At 38.2% G+C, this 20,731-nt stretch overlaps 1 protein-coding gene and 1 non-coding gene across 3 annotated transcripts; both read left to right on the plus strand.

Moving 5' to 3' along the window:
• Nucleotides 1-2,372: 2,372 nt before the first annotated feature.
• Nucleotides 2,373-19,957, plus strand: LOC109988488 (P2Y purinoceptor 3). Of its 2 annotated transcripts, none has more exons than XM_065959975.1 (3): nt 2,373-2,671; nt 15,272-15,708; nt 16,795-19,957. In XM_065959975.1, exons 1-3 carry the CDS (start codon nt 2,504-2,506, stop codon nt 17,465-17,467), a joined length of 1,278 nt encoding a protein of 425 aa, XP_065816047.1. In that variant the 5' UTR covers nt 2,373-2,503; the 3' UTR covers nt 17,468-19,957. The 2 variants fall into 2 exon arrangements, with proteins under 2 accessions (XP_065816047.1, XP_020495657.1); XM_020640001.3 differs by having other exon boundaries at nt 2,376-2,675.
• trnaa-agc (transfer RNA alanine (anticodon AGC)) lies at nt 9,553-9,625 on the plus strand. The gene has a single exon. It is a non-coding gene; the product is annotated as a tRNA-Ala (tRNA).
• Nucleotides 19,958-20,731: the final 774 nt, after the last annotated feature.

Consider the following 20,731-nt stretch of genomic DNA (forward strand, 5'->3'; position numbering starts at 1 on the left):
CAAGGACAGTGCAAAGATGCTCCAAGTGCTTCTTGTTTTTCTGAGATGTACCATCATACTTCAGCTTCCCCATAAAAGCATCCATACTATTGCAGAACACATGCAAAGTGGGTGTAGGCCTTAAATGTCAGTGTCTGTATCTCACAAGCTCTTACAATACTGCTCAAATGTTACGAAATGTCCTGATTAAGCTTTTAAAACGTGTTTGGAAATAGGAGAGGAATGAAGTCCACTTCCTGTCTGCACATGTCTCATTTTCAATATGACACATTAGCTTATTCAGAATATCCGTGGCTGCTGGATGACTGCTTACAATTTTAATCTCCTAAGTGGCTTGACCTGCTTTTATATATTCATTTTCTTTCTCAGCGGAAAAAAGACAGATTTATCTCCCGTTTCGTCTTTCACTGATCTCATGGGTTCAATGTGCAACAATTCAAATACCTTTCTAATTTTATGACATTCATGACATCTGAGAGGATTTTGGTGCCGTATTGTTGGTATCAGATTGTAAAGTTTGGGATAGTTTTTAAAATGTCTGGTTATTTTGAATATCCTAAAACAACTTCCTTAGTCTGATATCAGTGTGTGGTCCAGTGAAGGGTAATGAACTCCATGCTGTCATCACCAACTGTTTCCCAGCTGTGACTTATTCCTGGGAACACAACAGTTCACTCGAATTCACACTCGTACGCTGTCAGCTAACGTTTAATCCCTTTCACTAATTCATCCATACATTTGTAATTTCCAGATTTGTTGATATAAATCCTGAAATATGGATCCTCAAACTCCCTTCACACAAACAAACACAGTCAGAAAGATATTGATAAATTCTTTTGGTGTGTTAACATCGATAAGAGTTTATAGTTCAATAAAATGGAGGAAATTGGAGTGACCACAACGTGACTCAAGGTGCAAGTTGTCAATGATTTTCCTGTCAGAAGGAAAAAAAACATTGAATTAAATCGAATGAGAGTTTAATCTTAGCCATTTAATATTACAGCACAAACTACCGGTACTAACTTTCCAACCCTTGATTCAACAGCTACAGGAAATAAAGTATACTCAAGTCAATTATTCACACTGAATCAGTGATGAGTGAAAAAAAATAATATGTAAAGACAGAAGAAGAACAAAAGAATGGACAGTTCTCTCAAAACCAGATATTGACTCATTTGTTAATGAATGTTTAGACCATGAAGGACGTATTCATTGTAAACGACCTCATGTCTGACCGATTGTCTCAGACCTCAGTTTCCTGATCTCATGATGCAAATCCCAATCTTAACTTCTTTCATCACTTTTCACAAATATACCATAGGGCCACATAAATGATGATTGTTAAAGGTTCCTCTCATTAACCTGGTAACGGTGGACTACTCTAAAAGGACATACAGCACACAAGGCATTAGCCACAACAACAAAAGATTACACCTGTAGCTTATTGTTCAACCCACAAACAAAAATATGTACTTTGTGATGTTAACAGTAGCTAGTGTAACAGATAAGCCTACAGTTGCACTGTCTTAGGCCACATAGCAGTTTTACAATTTGTGTCTTCCTTGTAGCTGCGTCTTATCAGATATATTCAGATTTAAACACGGATGCTGAGCAGGAAACAGCAATGTTAACAAATCAAATAAGAGCACAATAAAAGTCTCATAAAATCCCAATGACATTACAGTCGAAGGCCTGGCCTACCAGTGGCTCATGAAAAAGAGTTCTGGCAAAGTTGACTATAAATAGTTTTATATTACTGAGCAGCAACCATTGACGTTGGCATTCTGTGTAATTTAAGAGACGCCCATACCTGTCATACTTACTTAAAGTCAGTCATAGTCTCACATTTATTATTTGAAAACATTTTCAAAAGGTTGTTTTTAGGTCACTTTGGACATGCATGCTGATGAACTGAATGATTATGACAAGAGGTGCTCCATACAAGAAAGTTGTGCTTAAACAAAAGTGTGCTGGGGGTGAGAACTTTATCTCATGACCTCAATAATAGCCTATTTAAATCCTAGGTATGGCCCTGTTTAAAAGTTGGAAACTTTCCAAGGTAATTAAAAACACGTTTCAAATATTTTATTAGGCTTGTTTCACGCTCTATCAGTAAGCGCCTTGATATGAACAGTGAGCGAGTTGAACTGTTGACCGGAACTATGTTTGAAGTCCTGCTAAAAAAAAATGCACCTGCTAGCTGACGGGCCGGTCAAAAGGAAGTCTTTAAAATGACCTAGGTTTATCTGACAAAAAGGCTAACAAAAAAGTTCGACATGGCAGGTTAGAAAAACTGCACAACAGCGCAAAAGGCGTCTCACATTTAATGGTTCTCATTCTGTGCCCTACTTTTCAGTTTCAAGACTCATTGCCTGTGCGCATGCGCGTGCCTTGTGAAGCGCTCGCTCAGGTTCAGCAGCAGCAGCAGTGTGCGAAGCCGCTCGTAGCAGCACTAAAGTCCGCACTGGGTCAGGGAGGCATCGACTTTTAACCACACTTGTTTATGCTGTTATGCTTTGAGTGTGTTTATAGTGGCTTCTCTGCAGTTTCTCTTCTATCTTTTCCCTCCACGGACATTGTAGTTGCAGAGAAGAGGGAACGGAGCAGGACGAGTCATCTGCCATGGCTTCATCATAAACCTGTTGATGTTGCACTTTCTTTTGCTATCATTGTGGGTAAGTTGAATTTCTTAACAGTTTTACATAGTTTTTTCTAACCTAACCTTCAGGAATGCAAAATATCTAGTAGCCTAACTATATTGGCTCTAAACGAACAGTATTTCTCATGAGGGCATAGACTTAGTTGCTCTACCAATCTTATCATAACACCTATGCATGTCAAAACAGCTCCAGTGGTAGGCTTATGTGTTGGGACAGTTCATAAACATGCAGTGGCCGAAATGAACTGTCAATATAAAACAGAAGGATTTTAACTTACTTTAATACCATACCAAGAAACAGCATTTGTGTCTGCTATGGTGCAGCAAGATGTATGTCCTGTGTGCAGTGGTGAGGAAGTTATCGGTTTCAATTAGAACTAGTCCTGATCACATCAGGTTTTTGTTACAGCTTCTCCCGGCTTACTCCCTAGTGATTTTTGTTCCCACACAAACCACATCAAATTGTATCTCGTTAGTTTTCACAATGTACTCAAAGCAGATGCTGATGTTGCCCTCAAGCTGCACAGTGTCCTGCCTCAGGCATCAAAGCTTCACTAAGCAGACCCCCAGGTGTTGTGATTTTTGACAGCATCTTTCAGGGAATGTATTGTGTGTTATTTGCAGAGCGTCACAATGCAGTGAAGCCAAACATTTATAACGTTTATGTGAAGTTACAAACCACAAAAACGAGGCCATTAAATCACCCTGGGAAAATACCACTTCTCCCATAAAGTGGTTCTACATTTTAACATTGTAATAAAATGCATTACTTTGACATCACTGATCCAAAAAAAGCCCTTAGTCCTCCCCCCACAAATCTTGACCACTGTAAGAGTCTTTAGAGCACATTTAATTAGACCTATTTGTATATTGCGCTAGAAAACAAGTGTTTAAATGGCCTGACATTGTGTTGGATACGTGGTTTGTTCTAAAACATGGATATAATAATAATAATAATAATAATACATCTTATTTAAAGACGCCTTTCAAAACTCTCAAGGTCACCTTACAGAGCAGAGATAAAAACAACAAAGTAACAACACAACGATAAACTTAACATTAAAAACACAAAAAACTGAAATGATTATTATATCATGCAACCTGAGCAAATATCCATTTCAGTTTTTCAGACCTCTGGGTTTACATTGATAGTTTAATGTCAGAGGACATTAAAGTTATACCAGGGGTGGAAAGAGCAGATTGTACATAAGTACGAAGAAGATTCCAGGGGGTTGGGGGATTATAGAGAAGTGAATATGAATCTCCTATCAGCTTGTTGTATGTTTTTAAATTTAAAGTCCATAAATAAGCATTGTCAATAGCTCTACTGAAATGCAATTTTATTTGAACTAAAGCCAACAGATGGAATTTGTTTTGCTCTTCGGTAGAAATACAAGCGAGGCAAGATAAATCTTCTCAGTCATCCCATAGACATAATGCACTTGAAGCCAAACTGCTAAGATGTGGCAAGAGTCACTTTATTGTATACAAATGTGTGGTGTGTGTGTGTGTGTGTGTGTGTGTGTGTGTGTGTGTGTGTGTGTGTGTGTGTGTGTGTGTGTGTGTTTACTTATTTTTTTACAGGTTGCAAGTCATCAAAGTAGGCCATCTACAAAACCATATTTATAGCTTCACTCTTAAGCAGTGAATTAATAGGAAGGGAGAAATCTGGACGGACCATATGTTAGAGTTAAACAACATATTTGATGACCAATTGGATACCAGACAGCAGCTATGGCTAGCATTCTCCACGTCCTAATTAACATTACCTAGGTTTTTCACTATCTGTTGTAGGGCTGGGCGATATGGACCAAAACTCATATCTTGATATTTTTTCACTGAATGGCGATACTCGATATATATTGATATGCCTTTTATTAACAGTCAGTTGCACAAGTTCAACATGTACATGAAAACAAACTACCTGTTTGTGAAATTAATAAATTTTCTGCATAACAAAATAAACACAGTTCTGTGTTTTGTTATCCATTTAGTTTGTTGAGTTTGGCTCAGAGAGAGAGAGAGAGAGAGAGAGGAGCAGGGTGAAGAGGGACAGTGAGATGAGAAATAGGTGAACTGGCAGCTCCACAGAAGAAACGTATAAAGTTATTTTAATGCAACATGAACTATATCGATATTGACGATATTGTCCTACCCTATATCTGGATTGAAAATATATCAATATATCTTAAAAACTCGATATATCGCCCAGCCCTAATCTGTTGTCTTTTCAGTAGCTTGTTAATCGATTAGCACTGAAAACAGATTCCCTAGAGATTTCGTAATGATACTTTGAACCTTGATCACAGCAGTCCAACATGTTTACGGTATTTCATCCAGATGATCCTGATGTGTGAGGGAAAAAAAGCAGGCATGTAAATAATGGTAAATAATGATACAAAATGAAAAGATAAATTGTTATTAAGTTGTTGGCAGCTAATTAATTTGTTTTCAACTCTATACTTTGGCAAATAACTCCTACCCTTCAGAGTTTAGTATACATCATCTGCAGATCTGCAGAGTCCCTTTGCACCTTTAAGAAAAAGTTAAAGACCCAGCTCTTTCATGAACCTACGCACTTAATGATATTGATGATGACAATGATGGTTTTGAAAATGATGATGATGGTTTTGTTTGATAACAACAATATTTAGGATGGTTTAATGCTGATTAGAGCTCTCAAGAACAGCTGTCGATGTTGTGCTCTGCCTCTGTGCACTTCCTGTCAGCGCCTGTGTCCGATCACTCCGATCAGATCCTTGCTTGTGTTGTACTTGCTCTCTGATGTACGCCGCTTTGGATAAAATCATTTGCTAAGTGAATTGTAGAATCATCTCTGCTGTCAAGGTCACCATGGGGACATTTCTGAGTGAAAAACTGCAATAAGAATATATTTGACAACTTAATTTGTCACTGTTTTCAATGTTATATTCATAGTATTGAGCAGTATTCATAACTCCTGTGTAAACAAGTTGTCACATCACAGAAGCAATAACCAAGAACTATGTGGATGGGCTGTCATGTGTAAAGACCTGGCAAACTCGCCATGGGATTTTGGCGTACTTGTTGTGTTTTCAGTGAAGATTCCTTTCAGCCAGGCCATGCTCAGGCTTCTGTGGCTGTTTTTTTTCTGTCTGACTAAGAAGAGACTAATGCTACACTTGTTCAGAGGAACCATTGCAGAGTCCTGGAAGTGGTAGAGTGGTAGAGAGAGAAAAACAGGAATGGAGTTTGTTTTCAGGAAATAGTTAAGTGCCAGGAATTATCTCACTGCGTAAATAATCAAAAGCAGAGATCTAGCCATACCAGCCATGCCACCCAAATGGCTCCTTGGAATTGGTAATGTAATGTGGAAGGTCCAGAGATAAATCTCGGGAACCATGCCGACCGACAGCCAATGTTAAAAGGGCAAAGTGCTCTACAGACAGTTCTCCAAGACTGTCAGACGTGCATAGTGGATATTTTACTGACTCTGCATTGACTTTGCACCACAGTCACCACAGGACTCAGTTTAACTGCCACCTCCCGCTCTGCTAAGCTTTTGATTAGCCTTTTACAGCAAAACATGTTTTTCTAAAAACACAAGGTGAAGCAAAAAATAACAATGACTTTTCATCAGCAAAAACGTGTGTCAAGACAGTGATAGAAGTTTGATAATACTTGGGCATCTCTTGAACAAAAAGCCTGTCTTATTCCAAATAACAAAATTTGAAAGGACAGAATTAAGAGAGAAATAAATAAATGCCACATGCCCAGTTAGGGGTTTTGTGTAGCTGATGTTGTGAATGTGTGAATGCTTTAAAACCCAATTAGATATTTTCAACTTGCTGCCTACATTTCAATCAACGCTGAACATCTGTAGTATGTTCTGTGATTAAGCCAAAACAATAAGACATTGAATGGTTGGAGTCATGAAGCTGTCATCCTGCAAATCTAGTTAACTACGTCATAAAAAAACATAGACTAGACAAATTGAAATAGTGAGATTGATGCATCTGACCAGGTTGTTTGAAGTCTAACTACAGAAAAACATCATTGTGGATTTAAGATGCTAGCCATGTCAGTTGAATGTCACCTGTTTGATTCCAAAATTGGTTAGTAAAGACGTAAAACGTCAGCCTGATATTCATTCAGTTAGTTATTCATCCAGTCATTGAGGTCATGCTGACATCCAGCCTTTTATTTATAGGAAGGAGGATTGAGTCAGGGATAGACAAAGAGTGGGGAATGACATGGGGGAAAGGAGCCACATGTTGGATTTAAACCCGGGCAGCCCGCTTGGAGGACTATAGCCTCTACATGTGTGCAACCAAACCACTAGGCCATCAGCGCCCCAATAGCTGATTTTGTTTGGGAGGGTATTTTCAAGAACGTTACCATCAAATTCAAACTTCCACATGTTCATGAAAAACTTTCACAGGGCAGTTAATGACATCTGTTGTTATTCAATTATTCTATCACTGTTTTTCATGAAATAGCTAGAGTGATATCTAGCTTTGTAAGACGATGACATCCCCAGTTTTTAATATTTCTAAGCTCTGATTGGTCAGAAACAGATGTTTATGGCCATAAAGGCAATTAAGGGGCATTTCATTCCTTTAAAATGTTGACAGTAGAGAATTAGCCACTCTGGTACACTACCTGTTCCACACACACAAACTTCAACCATAACCATTACTTTGGGCAGATACCTTTGGATCAAAATAAAACAATAATCTGTACAATCGTAAATCAGAATCAGCTGACCTGAGTACAGTGCTTAAGTGAATCTGATCTGATGATTGTGCAAAAAGCAACCTCGCGGTGTCTCAGCGTTTAGATATTTGGTGCCCATTGCCCTACTGTTCTGTTTCTGTGTTTCATCAGAGCTGCATTCACTTCCCGTCTGTGGCAACTGCATAATTCCTGATCAAATCCACACTTCCAGTCCTTACCAAGACGGGCACCAACACGTCTTTGTCTACAAGCTATGACAAAGAGTGCGTTTGTCACCTGCAGCCATGTGCAAATGTTTTGTTTTTTTTACATTATATTAATCTTTCAGCAGACTGGAAATAACTTGCTAAATATTTTGGTTTGGTTTTTGTACCTGTGAATTCATGTGTTTTTCTAGATTAATAACACTGCTGCAATTGAGCCCGTTTTCACACGTGTCTGCAGTCTTAAATGTGTTGTTGTTTCCCTTCTTTTTCGCTTTGTTTGCCTCTTTTCATATTCACTACAGCCAGAGGCCAAGTGTGTATGCAAGTATGGTACCCTATGTGTGTGTGTGTTTGAGCAGGGGGCGAGCAGCAGCAGCATGCAGACATGGATCATTGATTAGCATGGCCAGGGAAAGGAGAGATTTCTGTTTAGAAAGTAACAAGGGATGAATTGGTCACTGCTTTCCCTCCTCAGTTCAACATCTCCCTCCTCACCGTCATTCATATCTGCTGCCCTGTGTTTATTACTCCCTAACCCTAACCCCAGACAGAGAGTGTCTGTGTGTAAGTGTACGGTAGACATTTTGAGTCTTTATTAACCATACTATCAGTCCCCCACTACCTGCTGTTAGAGATAAGATTATTTAAAGGACAACATATCTGAAGTGCACCAGGCATACAGTACAGTATACAGAATGGCCATCGTTGCTAATAAGTGCCGAATGTTATTTCAGAATGTCTGAACCAGGGCCCGACCGATGGGATTTTTGGGACATCTATATGGATATTAGGAAGAGAAAAATTCCGATACAGATATATCGGCCAATATCTTTCTTAGATCTATCTTAGATATGTAGAGATATATAGATATAGATATAGATTGTTGTGATCTATACAGCATACTCTACTGGTGACAGCCAAAGTGCAATACTATGATACTAGCCGACATGATAGTCACTTGATATGCTAATATCGGCTGGCTGATTAATCGGTCGGGCTCTAGTGTGAACTTGTAAAATAGATAAACTGATTTAGAGATTTGTCTTTTCTTTGTACACATGTGTTAATGAAAAATGAAAGTTAATGATTAATAATTGTTTGTTTGAGGATGACTTAGTGGTCTAAGTATGAAATGAACCATTAAATTCAAGCAGAAGTTCAGGTCCTCGAGATGTGCCTTTTCACAATATATGCCTCAGCTTTGGCTACATCTGTTGCATGTGGCATTAGGTTTTCTGTCTGTCCACATCATGTGTCTGGCTGGCTTATTTTTAAGATATTTATCCTTTTGAAAGATTGACTCTATCCCCATTCTGTTTTTTAGAACCTCCCTTACCTTTATGTTCAGCTATGGGGAGAAGGGTCTTCCTGTCAGTCAAATGCAGAAAACACGGAAAGACTTCTTCTCTGGTATTATGTCCTTCCTGTAATTGACGGTGGAACTACTTAATGTTGGCCATATGCCATTGATTTGCCCTGAGGGTAATGTGTCATTTGAAATACTTTCCAGTATTTAAAAACATTTGGCCATTTGGTTTTACTTTTCATTCTGTGGGAGACACATGGGTGGCTATAAACTGTGATTATATGTTCACATATTTTCTGTTTCATCCACAGTTCAAAAGTCCTGATCGTCATGCTTAATAATCATTAAAACCCTCCATGTAGACTTTGATTCACAACCCTGCTGTGGTTATGTTGCGTGGTAAAGCTTGTATATTTACCCTGAGTTGCAGGGTTTATAAATAATCTTGCGTCACCTTCAGCTCTGCCTTTCTGCACGCCTGAGGGCAGAGAGTGTGCTGCAGTGTGTGTTTCTCCTGTCAAAGCATGTGTGTGTGTGTGTGTGAGGGGGAAGAAAGGGTTAAACAGAAATCAGAGTGAGGGAGCGTCTCTTGTAGTAGTGCTTCCTGTGGGCTGAGTCGGGGGTGGGGCCTTCTTAACGCCTTGTGCTTTGCCTTGTGCTGCATGGGGGAATTAGCTCAAATGGTAGAGCGCTCGCTTAGCATGCGAGAGGTAGCGGGATCGATGCCCGCATTCTCCAGGAATCCTTTTGGATGGTGGAACACACAGCATGAAGAGTTGTAGGTTTAATGTTGATGAGCAGATCCAGCATAGAAAGGCCATGAATGTGCAGTTTTGTCTTTGATCAGATAACTGAATGAATGTTTTAACTTTCTGATGCTGCACTTTATGATATGATTTCCCCCCTGAGCTGTTGGACCTGTAACAGCTCGGTTCAGAGACCGTTTCCTCACACAGAGGGTTCAATAGAAGATGTAAGGACAACTTTCAAGAAGTTTGCAAGACATAAAACAGCTACTTGTTCAGACACAGCTCCACCAAGTCCTAAAGCAGAAGTAGGTATCTGCTTCACATCCACTATGACACATCCAGGCCAATTCCTGGAAGTTGTCCCTGAGTAAAGTTCAAATTTTTAACTGCATTGATGGAGTAAACTAATTACGTAAACAGCTGTGATTTGCACCTTTCGTAAATCTCCTATGAAGACCTTACTTGTAAACTCGTAAATCTTGTAATCTTTGTAATTCTGGTTATTCAAATATTATAATATAAAATTCAAAGCTGTGATTGCAATAACAAACAAATACTTTAAATAGATACTTTACAAGCCAGGGGTGTCCAAAGTGCGGCCCGAGGCCCATTTGCGGCCCTTGAGGGGATTTTTTGCGGCCCGTGACTTCAAATGAAGAATCAGAAGATTTTGGCTCGAGGCCTCGATTAAGATTGGCACATTATCTTATTTTTCTTTTTCATGTTAACAAGGGCTGAACAAATATTCCTAAAATAGAAAATGTTCAGTAACATGTATGTTTTTTTTTTTTTTTTTTAAATCTACAGCTTTTACTATTTTCCACATTTTTTTGTAAACTAAGAAAAAAAACGTATGCAAAGTTTTTGCAAACAAGCAGACTGTTGTTTAACCATTTAATGACCTGAGCTAAATGAACCACGTTACAGGCTTGATTCTGAGAAAAAAACAAATAAAGTAGAATGAAGAAATCAAAATATTTGATTTCCTTTTATTATAGGGTTTCTTTAGCGAGCCTTTTGATTCTGATCTACAAAGCCTTACTATTTTTTCAACTATATTTAAAAAAAAACAAAAAAACTGTGGCCCGCGAGCGATTCTAACACGACAATTTTGGCCCACAAGAAAAAAAAGTTTCGACACCACCGCTTTAGGCCATATAAAATAATACAGTGCTGTTGTGTTTAAGGGAAAATCTTCAACAGGGTTTTCTTAAAGATTTTCCTTTATTTGATGGGAGAGTTGATAGAGTAGGAAATCGGAAGAGAGAGCAGGAAATGACATGCAAGAAAGGAGCCGCAGATCGAACTTGAACCCAGTCCACTTGCTTGGAGGACTATTGCCTCCATAGGGTGTGACCTAACCGCTAGGCCATCTGCACCCTGTTAATTGTTTTTTGTCTAGTGTAATTTTCTATGCAGTTTAAATAAATTCCTGATAAACTCTTCCAGTGAGGGTTCAAAAGTGTATATTTTAGCACTTTTTGTTTACATGTAAGCAGTGCATGTATAGCATGCACTTGTCAGTATGCAGTACATTTAAATAGATTAGGTGAGGGTTAAAAATATGTGTGTAACTTTACCACATGAAATGAAATAGATCTGGACATTTGCCCCTTTAATCATAATTTAAAAAAAACTGGCACTGAGGAGGTCATCCATTTTTCATGAAGGATATCCTCCTCCAGTGATAAACGAGTATCGTGCTACTCCTAATGAGGCTTAATTTATTCTATGTTGAAACTGGAGCTGCACTTGTTTCATTTGGCAGATTTCTGCTCTTATTCCTGCTTTTGCTTTGTCGACTCATGAGTTCCTTGCTAGGGCTTGTAGGATCCTCCTGTGTATGTTATACTTTATTTTCCTCTCTATTATAGTAAACTGATATTTTCCAGTGTGTCATTAAGATCTTTAGTAAATGAAGAATGTCTTTGATCTCATGTTACTTCTCACCCTTTGACATGTTTACTCTAAATACATGCAGGTATTATGAATACCAACAGGCACAAAGCAGTCCCACTATCACAAACATGAAGCGCCATCATCTTTGCTCTGCATGTACAGAGTTACAGGAGGTTTAGCTGCCTTGATACCAAAATCTGACACACAGACTCTGGAGTTCATGAATCCCTTTAGGTTTAGTTGAGATGAGTTTAGTTTATTTGCACATTGTTGAAAGAAGAGTCAAACAGGTAAAAGCTAAAAAAAAAAAAAAATCACATGTGTAGGTGAGACCCTCCGGGCTTATCTCAAAACCTCACCTCCAGAGATTAAACAAAGTTGAAATGAAATAACAATAACAAAGCAAAAAACAAACAAATTGAAAATAACAAACAAACATAAATAAAATACAGTTTTTAGAAAATATAACAAAATCAGGACAATTCACTATTCGCTACAAATCTTTCTGACATCAAAGCATTTTTAAGTCTAATTTTGTAGCTTGAAAAATACAAAAATTCATTTAGTAAATACAAATGTGTGTTCCATAATTTGGATCCTCTGTATAGTGTCCTCGAGATGTATGACACATTGGGAAGTATAGGTTATTGATTTGTCAATATGTACATCAGGTTGCATCACAGGACTTGGAGAAAATTGCCATTCTGTCAAAACGTTTCTGCAGCAATAGAATTTTATGAAGATATGTGTGAAAAGTGCTGGCCCATACAATGTTACAGTAAGTAAGATATGGATGTATTAGGCTATAAAATAATATTGGAATACAAGAAGAATGTAAGAAAACACAATTTTTTCTAATAATCCCCAGAGATTGTGTAACCTTACTGCAGACAAAACTGATGTGATCTTGCCATGTAAGTTTCTCATCAATTGAGATCCCTAAATATCTTGTTGATGTTACTTTAGTAATTTCTTCATTTACAATTTCACTAATTCAGAGTTATAATGAATTTTTCCAGCAAATATCATGAAGTTAAATGTTTTCACATTTAATGACATTGTTTACTTCATTCATAAGTACTGACACATTTTTATTTGAGACAAGCTAATTTGTATCATCTGCAAATAATATTGGACATATTATAGGCATCGGGATTCTTTTGGAGTCCATACTGGTGTTCATACAGTATAGTATACATGTTCAAATGTTTAAGGATGTGTTTATATACTAGTTCAAAAGTTTGGAAAAGCATGGAAGAACTGAAATGGGACGGTAGTTTGTAAAATATCCTGGATCACCTGATTTAAAAAGTGGAATAACATTTGCCAGTTTGAGATCATGGACACCGTAAAAATATGTAATAGCGGTTTCAATATTTATCTTTTTACCTCTTTAACAAGGGATATTATATATTATATTATTATATATTATTATTATAACTAATTCTGTCATGACTCAGGCAGATTTGTTTTAGCTCTGTTATAATATCATTGATCTCATTACAGTTAAGAAGTTCAAAAAAGCAAACTGATGGAAAACTACCTCTGATATAATCGGTTGGACTTTCTTTTGTGTGACTAATATTGTTAAAGATGGAAATTCACAAATTCACAAAAAAACTCATTGAATTTGCAGGCAACATCGAAGCGTCTTGTGATGAATGTTTTCCCATCTGAAAAACTAAGATGAAAATTGGTTGGTCCTGTTAAACGCAGGCCCAAACTTGAAGGCTGCCCACTCTCCCTTACCGTCATAAGATCTGACAGTGGGATTTATGGAGTTAACCAGACATCACTTTTGATTGTTCAGTGTTTTCAGAGAGAGTTGTTACTGAGTGGCTGTCATGACGTCACTGACCTATAAAAATGCCAAGAGATTTGTTCCCACCACCTTCCTTTAGACAGGCTTTTCAACAAATCAAAAAATCCAACTTGAGCTGTAAATGAGTCATCCCTCCTGGCCTGTTCGTTGGTTCAGTGGGGTGAAATGTTTTACAATCGGCTGGCACTCGGCCCTCTCCCCTTCCTACTCTCCTTCAATAACTCTCTGAGGAATTATAATATCATGTATCAGTGTACAAATCAAAAGTGTACATGCACCTTCACAGAGGAGTAAAAGCAACACAGTCCTATGAAAACACAATTTAGAAACAAAGATAACACTTAAAGCAGTTGTAGGACACTGCACACATCAAGACTTTTCTTTTCAGGAGTTGTGAAATGCAGTGAGTCACAGACAAAGGAATAAAGCGGCCAATCACTTAGCCGCCCACATGCTGCAATCAAAGGAATAAATATGACTGATGGTGGTGCAGTAATCAGGACTGTTGATTGATCTCAGCCCGTCCCAGTTAGTGTGAGGTTTGAGTGGGAGACCAGACTGTCTGCAGTGTTTTTCTATTCAACACTTGCAGCTGTCCAGCTTTCCCGCTTGTCATCAAGTAATGAAAGGATTTAATTATCACAATGGAATGGATTTTATTATTACTGGATTATTTGTTTTGGTGCAGTTTTTCTATGAACAGTGTAACTACTAATACACGTTGACATAGCAACTCGCGCAGTTATTAGTTACGGGTCTAATATAAGACTACTTTCATTTCTTCCACTACACCAGTACAATGATTAAGTACTCTCTTAAGATAAACAAATGATAACAGTCTTTTTTATTTGGTAGCCCTTAAAAGGAGCAATGTCATGTTGGAACCTTTCAAAATGCTCAAATACGTCTACCATGTGTTCGTGCAGTTTTATTGTTTAATGATGTAAGAGACCTGTAGGTGTAAACACGAAGTAAAACAACAAGAGGCATTGATTAGAGTGAATTCTCATACAAAAACTGTGTAGAGAGCAATATGTTTTCAGTTTTCCCCTGAATTACCTTTTGACATATTTATAATGTGATGCTATGGGACCTCAAAAACTAGATATATTTGTACTCTCTTAAGGGGAAATTAAGTATTTTTCTGTTTTGGTACTGTTAATTTGGCACAGCACCAAAGTAGTACCTACTTATTCTGCTGAAGAGCCGGCCACACCAGCTGCTCACAGTGAATATTTCCAATGGCAGAAATCTCAACACATTCAATCGGCATAACTTGAAAAAGGAAAAAACTCTACCCAGTTACCAAATCAAACATAAACGGATCTCTTTTGCCCTCTGGTGGAGAAAGATTTCTGTGTGTCACTGTATAAACTGACAAACTTAAAGCAGTTTTTTTTTTAAATTGAGATGATGTCTTTATTTCGAACACGTAAAAAAATATGTAGAAAGCAAATACACAACAAAAGAAAAATTGGCCATAAGTCCTTCACTCGCTCTTACATTTGCCATGCCTGAAAAGGAGTAGGAAGAAGTTCTAACGTATTGAATCCTACCCCTTTTTGTCTCAACTTTATTATTATGAATTTTACGAATATACAATATTAGAACAAGTATTTTTCAGTGTGTACTGGCATGTATAGTCAAATGATTATCTGCATTGTCTCTCTTGTTGGATTAATACTTTTTAAGCTTTTAGGTCAGAATGGTTTAATGTGTGTGGTTTGCACAGATATTCATAAAAAATGTGAGTTCTATTTTGAGTGGTGATATCGTTACTGCATTGCTGATAGCTCACAATTACATTGGTAATCTGTAAATCAGATTTATGATTGAATGTCCACCTCATTGCTCATGTTTTTATTTCTGTTTAGATATTGAACCCCTTCCTGTCTCTCCCTGTGTCTCCTCCAGAGTGTGAAGATGCCATATTCTGTCGACTCCTTCCCAACAGAAACACTCATCTCTGAAACTTTCTCTCTGGGCTTCTACTCCAGCAGTGAACGCACCACAGAGCTGTACTCGGCAGAAAGCTTCATCCCCAGCATCGACAACATCAGCAGGTCGAGTGGCCACCACTGCACCTATAAAGAAGACTTCAAACGTATTTTACTCCCTCTCGTGTATAGCTTTGTGTTTGTGCTTGGCCTTCCTCTAAACGCAGCTGTTATACTGAATATATGGAGGACTCGACCACATCTGTCCAAAAACAACATCTACATGCTCAACTTAGCCATAGCCGACTTTCTGTACGTGTTGTCCCTTCCCCTGCTCATCTACAACTACGGCAGCCATGACTACTGGCCCTTTGGGGAGTTTTGCTGTAAACTGGTCCGGTTTCAGTTCTACAGGTGAGATCCTTTTCTGAATATTGACTAATTCTTTTTTTATATAGTCGTGTGTTAGAAGCATTAAAAGATAAATAATACAACCAATAGCGCACTCTTGTGGACGTATTTTGAAATGAATGGTGTTTTATGTTGGTGTCATGGTACAATAATACGATTCAAACAGCACTTTTCTCTGCTGAAAGTCTAGGCGTTTTTTAGAGCTCCATTAAATTCTTGGTCTTGTATATGAGGTCATTATGTTGCACAAAATCTGTGCTTACACAAAGAATTTCACTCCTTCCAATTCAAGGAATTAATCAGCACCATTTTACTGTGGTGCTGACCCCCTAACTTGCTGTTATCAGCCAAATATACATTGTTATGTGACTAGCTTATATAATCTTTAATGTAGTTGTAATCAGACATATCTGATCTGATCTGTATTTGTTTTGACCAAAGAAGGTAGGTGGTTTTAAGGCACTGCCATACTGCCGTTTTGGATGCCCCTCGTTTTGCTAGGTAAACAGCAAACCAACAGTGAAGGAAGCAGGCAAGAGAACTGGTTCAGATATAACTGATTCTACCCAACCTCAAGCCTCTGCATTTTTCTAATAAGCTCGACGACCAGACATGTGGTGAAACTGGGATAAATATTGGAGATGCTTTTGAAAAATTTGGAGAGGTTAGAACTCAGATTCTTTCATGATCGATGCAGAGCTGGTTAAACACTGAAGCTTTAGTGTCCACTACGTAGCAACCTGCATGCACATTCAATCTAGGGAGGAGGGGGCAGAGGGAGACAGCTCTGTTCAATGTTTTGAATTTCGACTGCAGTACCTATTTTAAATGCCAGGCGTCAGAGTTACGTACATATAGCTCCTTTAAAAAACATCTATCAAATGTAGACTGCTCATTGACGCTGAACAGGAGGAATTGAAATAAGTTGCACACCAGCTTTTCTGTAATTTTTTTTACTTTGCTTTGCAGAGGTTTGATACAAGGTTACACCGCCATATACAGTACAAATGTAATTGTAATAAAATGCAAAACTGAAGAATGAAGAGTTGATTGAACAATATTTTCTGTCTTACACTTTCCTGTTTTAAGTAATCTACATGGCAGCATCCTCTTCCTCACCTGCATCAGCGTGCACCGCTACGTGGGAATTTGCCATCCTCTCGCCATGTGGCTGAAACAAGGTGGATCCAGGCTGGCATGGTGTATCTGTGGAGGGGTTTGGCTTGTGGTCGCCATCCTGTGCGCCCCAACTTTTCACTTTGCAGCAATAGGAATCCAGAGAAACCGCACTGTGTGTTATGACTTAAGCACACCAAATAAATCACTAGACTACTACCCTTACGGCATGGCTCTGACCTGCCTCGGCTTCTTGTTGCCTTTTATGGTCGTGTTGGTGTGCTACTGTCGTATGGCCCACATCCTTTGCCGCCCGGTTTCCTACCAGGGTATCACCTTGGGAACTGGGGAGAAACGAGACAAAGCGGTGAGGATGATCATTTTGGTGACTACAGTTTTCTGCATAAGCTTCCTGCCGTTTCACCTCACAAAGACCATGTACCTGGTGATACGAACTCTGTCTGGTGCCCCGTGTGAGACAAGAAACCTGTTCTCCATCGTCTATAAGAGCACCAGGCCGTTCGCCAGCATGAACAGCTTGCTGGACCCCATCCTTTTTTACTTCACTCAGCCTCGCTACCGCAGGAGCACCAAGAGGTTTATGGTCAGAATCACCACCCTGAAGGAGAAGGGCACCAATGTGTGAGGCAACAGAACCTCATATTCTGCCAAAGTATTTCTTAAAGACTTGATGATGTACAAGCAGTGGACCTTATGATGTGGCATAATAGTACATGCAATGGTTGCAGAGTTTTGCAACAGGTTTCCTGTGCATGTTCTAAGGTAACCTGCAGTCCTTTGTGCGCTTAATAACTACTGTTCACTGTGTCAAAGAACTGTATCTCCCTGAGAGGGTCTCAATAAGGGTTTTAGGCACTGACATGTCAAGAAGCCTCCTGAAAGGAAACACAATGATTGTAATGTTGTTATGAGGAAGGTAAAAGTCATAAAAGAAAGATAAAAGTCAGAAAACAAGGAGGTGTGTAATCGTAAATTGGCTTTATTAAGCTATGGAAGTTTCTCTTTGAAATTCAGACATTTTATTCACTATTATTTAATCACTTTTATGGCATAGCACTACTGTTCCTGCCCTTTCTACACTGTAAATGATGACTATAGCAGCAGAATACCAGGACATTCACATCCTGCAGATTCTCTGTTATCTGTGAAATTTTACTGTCAATCTGAACTGTGAACAGTGTAGTTTATGTATTTTATATAATGTTAAACACTGTGAACTACAGTATAAACTAAACTAAACCAAACAAAATATAGAACCAAGAATGAAAGGTGAATTTTGTTTTGTGTTACGTGGAGGTGGTGATAAAATTGTAAAGAGAAGGAAATCTCATTAAAATGCACTGCGGCACAGAGCCTTGTATAATGCCAAAAGACATTTAAAATGTCTATGACTGCATGTTTGACGTGCATGAAGCACTTCTGTGTGGAAATGAAAACATTACTGTGTCAAAGAATGTCTGTAAAAGTTGTTCAAGTGATGAATGTATATAATACTGTTCTTCCGTTCTTCCCTCTTAATGTAACACATTGTTCCAATGTAAAAAAGTTTTAAGGTTGGTTGTTGCATGTTTTGACCACTAGGTGATGAACGCTCCACACTGCTACTCCCCTGCACTGGCACTCTGGTTCTGTTCTGTTCTTGCTTTTGAATTGTTTGTGAATGTGTGATCCAACAATGATTACATCTTACCTACTACAATCAGAGATACACTGATGCCAACAAACTTTAATTATTCAGCTCATATCAAACTAAAAGAGGCCATCTCACCATGGCTTTCTCCACATGTCCTTCAAACAAAAGAAATCCTTTAAAACCTTGTGGAAACAACAATTTATGCATGTTTAAAAATCCACACCAGGTACCTTAGATGCTTAAAGGAAAATTTCAAACAAACTAGGGCTCGGTCTAATTAAGACTGAACTTTCTGCTATAAGAGATGAAAAAATTATAAACTACAGAAAAAGTGAATATCTAAAAAAGGGAGCTCTCATAGAGGGGATTTACATTACACTCGTTATTTACTATTTAGAACCGTTTTAATGACTTCAAACTGGATATACATGCTAAGTCTCTTCAGTGTGTAACTTAAAGGGAATAATACTTTCAAAGTTACTTTTTGTATTTTTAACAGAATAAAATGAGGTAACTGAGCTACTTAGTGTATGATTTGGTTATCAGTAATGTTCATGAGTTGAACATCAAGGGGCCATATTGAAGTGTATCAAACAAACAGTGGAAACACATTTTATGTACACAGTTCATGTAGGTCACTGCAGAGATCATGTTCTTTTAACGTTGTTGCTGTCAACTAATTTGATCAGATTTAAAATCATACAGTGTATTGACTTGTATAAGATGATGCTCTCACTGCTAACATGAATGAATCCTGATTATAATCTAAATCTGCCTTAGCCAGGTAGGCTAATCCATGGACTACACCAGAAACTCTGAACCTCTCTGTGTTGATATTTAGAGGTGAAATTAAACTGAAATGACTGGTGTAATCTTTAATTCAGATTGAAAAATAAATTCACCAGCAACTTTAAAACTGCTGTCAACGAGGCAGCTTTACGACCACATCACTTACAGGTAGTTCAAACTTGCAAACATTGTTTGAGTTTTGCACCCATGAGGGAAGAAATGTAATATTTATCGGTTTATGAACATATAAGTTTCATGCCTTACAAATGCAAGGGATTTTTCTTTTACCAAATGATGACATCATGTGCTTCAAAATGTTAGAAACGTATATGTTTGTCTGTACAGCATGCATATTCAGTGATGTACTAGTATACTGTATGTTGTGTGAGAGTAACTACTTTGTCAAATATTTGTGATGAGGGTCTGAAATGAAAAGTGTGTGTGTTTAAAAAGATGTCTCTGCACTGTGCCAATGCATTTTTAGTCAGTGTTATTTTGAAGAAGTCTTATTTTTGTAAAACCATATAATAGAGTAGTATCTGAAGTATAATTTTATTTTTGTTACATAGAATCATTTTAATATAGGCTATATATTTTTTCTCTGACAAAGCTGCCTTCTTGACTTATCTTGTGAAATTCTTTGAATGTTGTCTGTAAGTAAAACTAACCATTAAAAAGGTCACACAAGCCTAACTTGATTTCTTTTCTACTGGATATTGTTCTACACTGTCCTCTTCACAATGCAAAGTGAACCATATTGGTTAAGGTGGCTAAGTCCAATTTTAAGACGGGAGGCCAATTAGAAGATAACAGACCTCTAAAGCAACACAATGCTTTTAGACTCCACTATAAAGATTCACACCTTATCATTACTTTTTATGATTCATATTATATGTCTGATGATTACATTACATGACTTGTTGTCTGTCTCTATATATCAACCCTGTGATTGACTGGCAAACAGTCCAGGGTGTACCCTACCTCTCGCCCAATGACAGCTGGGATCAGCTCCGGCCCCCTGCGACCCCAAAACGGAAAAGGTGGTATAGATAATGCATGGATGGATGGATTACATGACTTTTACCTGCAACAGCTTTTGATTAAGGGGGACATTTTTAAAATACAAAAACCTGCAGACAAGTTCATGTAGCATCTCAACTCTTTCAGAAGAGGATTTGACTTGTTCTAAGATGATTATACAGTATGTCAGCATTGACCTGACATTGCACAGGTCAGACTATAGAGGGCGCTGCAGTCAACATCTCCTCTGAAGCTCAGGGTTCCTGCCTGGAACAAAAGGACCTGTTAACCAGACAGCCACATGGGAAGCACCACAGAGGGGTTATTGTCTATGAGTGAACACTTTTTTTTTTCTCTTCTCCCCCCAGAATGCTGACACCCCTGTTCACTATCACACCTCCACGACACTGTGGGAAATCGAGCTAATGCTGAATTTGAGCTCCCAAT

This window comes from Labrus bergylta, chromosome 11, assembly GCF_963930695.1.
Source record: "Labrus bergylta chromosome 11, fLabBer1.1, whole genome shotgun sequence".
NCBI lineage: Eukaryota > Metazoa > Chordata > Actinopteri > Labriformes > Labridae > Labrus > Labrus bergylta.

Coding starts and splice junctions, on each gene's coding strand:
- LOC109988488 (XM_065959975.1), top strand. CDS start 2,504: ATGCTGTTATGCTTTGAGTGTGTTTATAGTGGCTTCTCTGCAGTTTCT. Junction 2,672..15,271: donor CACTTTCTTTTGCTATCATT/GTGGGTAAGTTG, acceptor TGTCTCCTCCAG/AGTGTGAAGATGCCATATTC. Junction 15,709..16,794: donor GTCCGGTTTCAGTTCTACAG/GTGAGATCCTTT, acceptor TCCTGTTTTAAG/TAATCTACATGGCAGCATCC.